At 35.9% G+C, this 5,815-nt stretch overlaps 1 protein-coding gene across 1 annotated transcript; it reads left to right on the forward strand.

The window, feature by feature from the left end:
• Nucleotides 1-760: 760 nt before the first annotated feature.
• Nucleotides 761-5,815, forward strand: LOC144453189 (NXPE family member 3-like). Its single transcript, XM_078144467.1, has 5 exons — nucleotides 761-774; nucleotides 1,521-1,527; nucleotides 2,607-3,313; nucleotides 4,188-4,234; nucleotides 4,995-5,815. Exons 1-5 carry the CDS (start codon nucleotides 761-763, stop codon nucleotides 5,813-5,815), a joined length of 1,596 nt encoding a protein of 531 aa, XP_078000593.1.

A 5,815-nucleotide genomic window follows, 5' to 3' on the forward strand; every position in this document is an offset into this window, starting at 1 on the left:
AGCCTGACAGGCTATTTATGCTCATTTCACATTTATCAAAATGTGCCTTCAGATGCAGAGCTTGATGTCCTTTGCTCAAAACTTTCAATAATCAATCAGGTACAAATAGATAACAAATAATTAAGAGATGGTGCAATTTAACTTTTAAACGATTAAACTATTTAATTTTGACAAAATTTATTTATATTTATACATTTTTATTTACCAGTTTATACATTCATTTTACAAATATAAATTGTAAGAAATGTCACAAGTACTTTCTGCCTGAAATCATAAAGGATTTTATATACATGTTTTTTGGAAGAGTTTTATTTATCATTGTTATATATTTATTTATCAACAATGGGCGAGATAAGCAACTCAAGTTGCACACTCATTCACACTTAAGTTATTAAAAAGACATTGGGTATCTCAAAATGTGTTTTCATCATTATTATATGTGAAAACTATTTTTAGGTGTCCCCCCCCCCAATAAAAAAAATCCCACCAAACATTTCAAGTCCCCCCCCCTCCACCATCCCCCAAATTTTCAAACCGCCCCCTCAATTCCTCCAACCCCCCTGCCCATTACTTGTGAATGCAGCCTAACCTATCAAAATTTACCGATAATATATCAAGTAACCGATAATGTAGTAAACATTTACCGATAGTATCCCATATATTCAGCAATGATGAATGACAAATTACCAATAACGTAGGAAATATCGTTGTTTAGTGAACATCGACAAGGTATACCATGACGTAGTCTTGTTAGAAAAAAATGGAAAGTGGAAGGTATATTTCGACAAAAGAATATAATGAAACAAAATATATAGTTTGCCCATACGGGAGGCATTCAGTTCAAACCTGGACAATATTAGTATAAGCAGAACTTATGGAAGTGTATACTATTAAACATATATCATGTGCAATCGCGTGCACAGCTAAGGCCAAATAAAAAGTCGTTTGGTTCCGGTTACCAGACCTCACCTATTTTTTTTTGCTGCCAACCCTGAATTTTTAAGTATTCGAGAAAAAAAATAACGAAATCGAGAAAACTGTGAAGTCTTGCAAGAAATGGTGGATGCGAAAACTGGAAAAAAAACAATGTAAAACTACATTCTTCCAATCTGTAATGGTTGTACAGCTGATGAGAAGAAACCAATAACACAGAGACCATATCGAAAACAACGGAAAACATAACTACTTGAACTAGACACTCACATATGAAAAAATAAAATAAAATCGGAACCACACAGTTTTTTTGTTAGGTCTTATTAAGCTGTTATGAGCCTAGACACTTTATAGGGTTTCTCTTCTGGTGTACGTAGAACAACGGTGATAATTAGTCTAGATGTATCGAATCGTGACGACCTTTAGAGTTGGCGGTAGGATACATGTGTACATCGATTTTCTAAATGATTGAATACTTTATTATCAGACTCGTTAGAGATGTAGATTTGGACTCCCGTGGGAAATTTAACTCCATAGTATCAAATTATCGAAATGATTAATTCCAATTCTTCGTTTATTACTTTCAGGATGCATGTGAGTACAAATTTTGCTTTTAGCCTGCAAGACAGGGTGAAGGTCATACAAATAGATTAAATGGGTGATTTAGTTTATTCACTTGTACTCTAACTTACGACCAGGGAATGAAAACTTTGTATTATGGGTTATGATACCATCCCGAAAATGAGGGGTGGGGTATATGGAATTATGTATTAAAGTATATATATTATGTTCGTAACCTACTGTAGCTGAATCCTTTCTCTATTAAAGATCATGGAAAACAACCTTCTAAACCGTATGGTGACAGGGCTTTCAGTGTGTATGCTCCTAAACTGTGGAATAGTTTACCGCTTGAGCTTCGACTACTTGAGAAATTTGCTCCTTTCAAGAAGAGTCTTAAAACGTATATTTTCCGACAATACTATTGCTGATGTTTTTAAATTGATTGCTAATTTTTAAATCCGATTTTGTTTTTAGAGACGCTTTTTAAATATTCATTGTGTTCTTATGCTAGATTTGTTGTTGTTGCGCTTTTGCTAGTCTTTCTCATTTTGTAATGTTCAGACCGCTGAGACATGTTAGTGTAGTGGTCTTTAAACAATAAGTTATTATTAATAATAATAATAATAATAATAATAATAATAATAATAATAATATTATTATTATTATTATTATTATTATTATTATTATTATTATTTTAATTTATTCAGGCAATCTGGACAGGACTGTTTACATAACTAGAGACACACTTTGATACTAAGGACATACTTGATACACGCCTAATTGAGGTACATTTGTAGTTACATTGCAACCATTGAACGACGATGTGTTTTCAAAAACAGCTAAGAAACTCATGTTTTGAAACTTGAAAATAGGAGGGGGAATGGCGCCACTTTCCCGTGATCCTTACTGCCTTTGAGGTGAAATGACAGCTTAACCTACCTATATAGCTTAACTTTAAAAGTCCCAAAACTTAAATATTTCCGATTTTATTTGTAAAAATACATATATTAAAGTGTCCTAGATGGATAGATCGTTAGACACGCTCTATTTGATAGCCTGTTTGGCGAGAGAAAATGCTAATATATTGAGCATTGTTTATGTTTTTGTTCCAGACTTTCAATAGTTGCTACAATAGTCGTATAATATATAAGAAAAAAGGCTTGGTTTCTACAGTTGTAACACCTGTACTTGCTTTTGACGACACTTTGGAGGTTTTACCGCCATATTGGAATAGCAGTGGCGGTGACCTAGGTAGCATGGGAGTCACAGATGCATCGAAGTCGACAATGACTGTTATTACTCGTGCATCTACACTGACATTGGGAGATATTATACAAGTGAGGATTGATGCTAAAGATATTAATGGTAGACAAAGAGCGTTAGGGGGTGATTTCTGGAGTGCACAGCTCACAAATCGGCAGAGTCTTTGCAGTGTCCCGGGCAAATTTGTTGACCACAATAATGGTACATATAACGTTTACTTTCGTGCTGCATGTAGTGGTGTGACAAAAATCGAGATATCACTTATACACTCAAGAGAAGCAGTGCAGTTCTTGAACACCCAGTACATAAACATGCAAGGCAAAGTTTTCTGGAAGGGGAGTTTTGGAAATGAAGCTGAAACACAGATGTGCATAATCTTAAGGGATGGTACATGGAGCGGAAAATGTGAATACAGATATAAAACAGGCCTTGGGAGAAGTTTGCTGCTTTGTGACAAACCAAAGAATTCTTCGTGTGCAGACTTGGACTTTTTGACAGTTTTGTTCCCTTCACCTAAACTGAAAGAATTTCTCAATAAACATAGCGATTTGTTTCAGTAAGTAGTTAATATGTTCTTTTCAATATATAATAAATGCCGAATTTTGACATGTGAACACTCCTGGCATTGTAAATTAAGGTAGATTGCACCTAAAGAACTATTTAAATTTTCTTGGAAAGAAAAAGTTTGTTCAACTATCTCCATTCTTTGGCATAAAAGTTTGATCCAGAACTTTTTGAATAAAAAGGAATTTTTGGGGTCGAAATCTTTTTCCAAGCAATCGACACTTTTACATTTTCCTATAGATTTCACACAGTATTTGGCGGCGATATTGGATTCTAAAACCACGGCCATATTGAATTCTAAAACAGCATTTAGCAGCCGCATTGGATTCTCAAACTGTATTTTGCAGCCATATTAGGTTCACTAAGGTTCACTACTATTAACACTGAACCCGTGGGGGATGGCCCTCACTGGACTTCTTGGGAGACAAGCGTTCAATGCTTAAAGAACTATCCAGTATAAATAAAGATTATTATTATTATCTATCTATCTATCTATCTATCTATCTATCTATCTATCTATCTATCTATCTATCTATCTATCTATCTATCTATCTGTCTGTCTGTCTGTCTGTCTGTCTGTCTGTCTGTCTGTCTGTCTGTCTGTCTGTCTGTCTGTCTGTCTGTCTGTCTATCTATCTATCTACCTATCTGTCTGTCTGTCCACACTGTTTTCAGACTTAGATAAGGAGCAAAAAGAGAATGACTTTCGTATGTCTGGCATAAAGGACAACCCAGAGACACACACTCTGTCTGTCTGTCTGTCTGTCTGTCTGTCTGTCTGTCTGTCTGTCACTCACACAAACACTATAAATTGGGTGAATCAATATTATTATGAGGCATGACAATGATTTTTCCTTTCTTTTTAGTAAACCAAAATCACTTAAAGGAACACCATTTGTCCTAACCGTGGAAAGTAAGTCGATAATATTTCATTTTTTTAAACTTACATTTCATTGAACTATCAGCAGATAATCATTCTTGATTTGAGTGATTCATGTCTGAAAGCAGTCAAAATTTTACACTTGGTGCTGGACTTCGATGCTTTGTTCATATGCATTTAGTACCTGTGTGCCATATCCAGCATAGTAGCCATCGTTCAAATTCTGATGTCTCATTACATTATAGTTTGTGTTTGTACAGAGACTCTCTGTTCCAGTAGCTTGGTTGTATCAAATGTTCAATCTTGGCGTTGAAAAATTCAACAAACACTCATACAATTTCTTTTGATACATGCATTTGGACTTTTTGGTATAATATCGTGCTATCGAAGAATAGAATTCCACAGAAGCACGACAAATGCAAGGGCTTGTGACAGACTATTTCGTTTGTAAAAATGAATATTCAAATAGCTTTAAAGTTCAGTGGTCCTCCAATGCGCATGTCCGGAAGAACTTATTTGCATGATGCCAAGTAAAAGTTCATTGGGGTGGGAAGTCTATCGTGTATAATACGCTCCTGGTAGTCTGTAAGATATGACATGTTGGGCAAGCAGGACTGGTTATTAGGGATGAAAGACACAACATACATTTGACTGACAGCTACATGTACGGTTTATAGTTACTGGCATGGTTTTCGTTGCATGGGACTCCAAGTCACGTGCATGCGTCTGAATTGGCCGACTGCTGCATGTAAAAAAAATTCTTGTGACCATATCCATGTTGTTATTCTCACAGGTGCAAAGAACCATACGATTGCATCATCAGTACCTTGCAACTTGGATCATCATGTAACGACGTCCACTTCAAAGCCAACATTCACTGGACACTGGTTCAAGGATTCTTGGATTTCAGAAGACTGTAAAGTAAAAATATTCGACCAAATGAAGACAAGGAATTGCTTAAAATACAAGAATATCTACATGTTTGGTGATTCAACGACAAAGCAGTTGTTTGAGGATCTTACATCAAATCTTGCTATAACCGGAAAAGAGGTCACCTGGGACCCGCAATATGCTAATTTGGATATGAAGGGTCACACATATCTTAAGAAAATACGTGGTGCGGCATCATTTGCACCAAACATTAGTATTCACTTTCATTTTAACCCCCTAATGGTGACGGCCAATAGGGTCAGGATCACAGACTATATTTTTGAAGATGAAATTTTAGATAACTTGAAAGAGTGTAATTATATTATCACCATGAGTCCGTGGGCCCATTATACAAGCTGGACACCGGAGTCCTATTTAGAAAGACTGGCGTATATTAAAAATTCTCTGAAACAGTTGAAGACACGTTGTCCGGACACTGTTATCATAGTGAAGGGGACACATCCAAGGGAGAAGCCTTCTTTGCAATCTCTTGCTTATAACAGTGACTGGGTCCTGTACACCATGAACAAACAACTGAAGACAGTTTTTGATGAAGATTGGCTAGTTTTCCTTGATGTTTGGGATCTGAATCAATCTTACCTCGGTGGAAAAACTATCCATATGCCCAAGCTAGTCATCCACCAAGAACTTTTACTATTGCTTTCGGACATTTGTCCAGAATAA

This window comes from Glandiceps talaboti, chromosome 23 (genome assembly GCF_964340395.1).
Source record: "Glandiceps talaboti chromosome 23, keGlaTala1.1, whole genome shotgun sequence".
Classification (NCBI taxonomy): domain Eukaryota; kingdom Metazoa; phylum Hemichordata; class Enteropneusta; family Spengelidae; genus Glandiceps; species Glandiceps talaboti.

What these genes read in the sequence shown, in the direction of transcription:
- LOC144453189 (XM_078144467.1), top strand. An exon ending in AAACATAGCGATTTGTTTCA is followed by an intron (nt 3,314 to 4,187) that starts GTAAGTAGTTAA and finishes CTTTCTTTTTAG; the next exon opens with TAAACCAAAATCACTTAAAG. An exon ending in ATTTGTCCTAACCGTGGAAA is followed by an intron (nt 4,235 to 4,994) that starts GTAAGTCGATAA and finishes TTATTCTCACAG; the next exon opens with GTGCAAAGAACCATACGATT.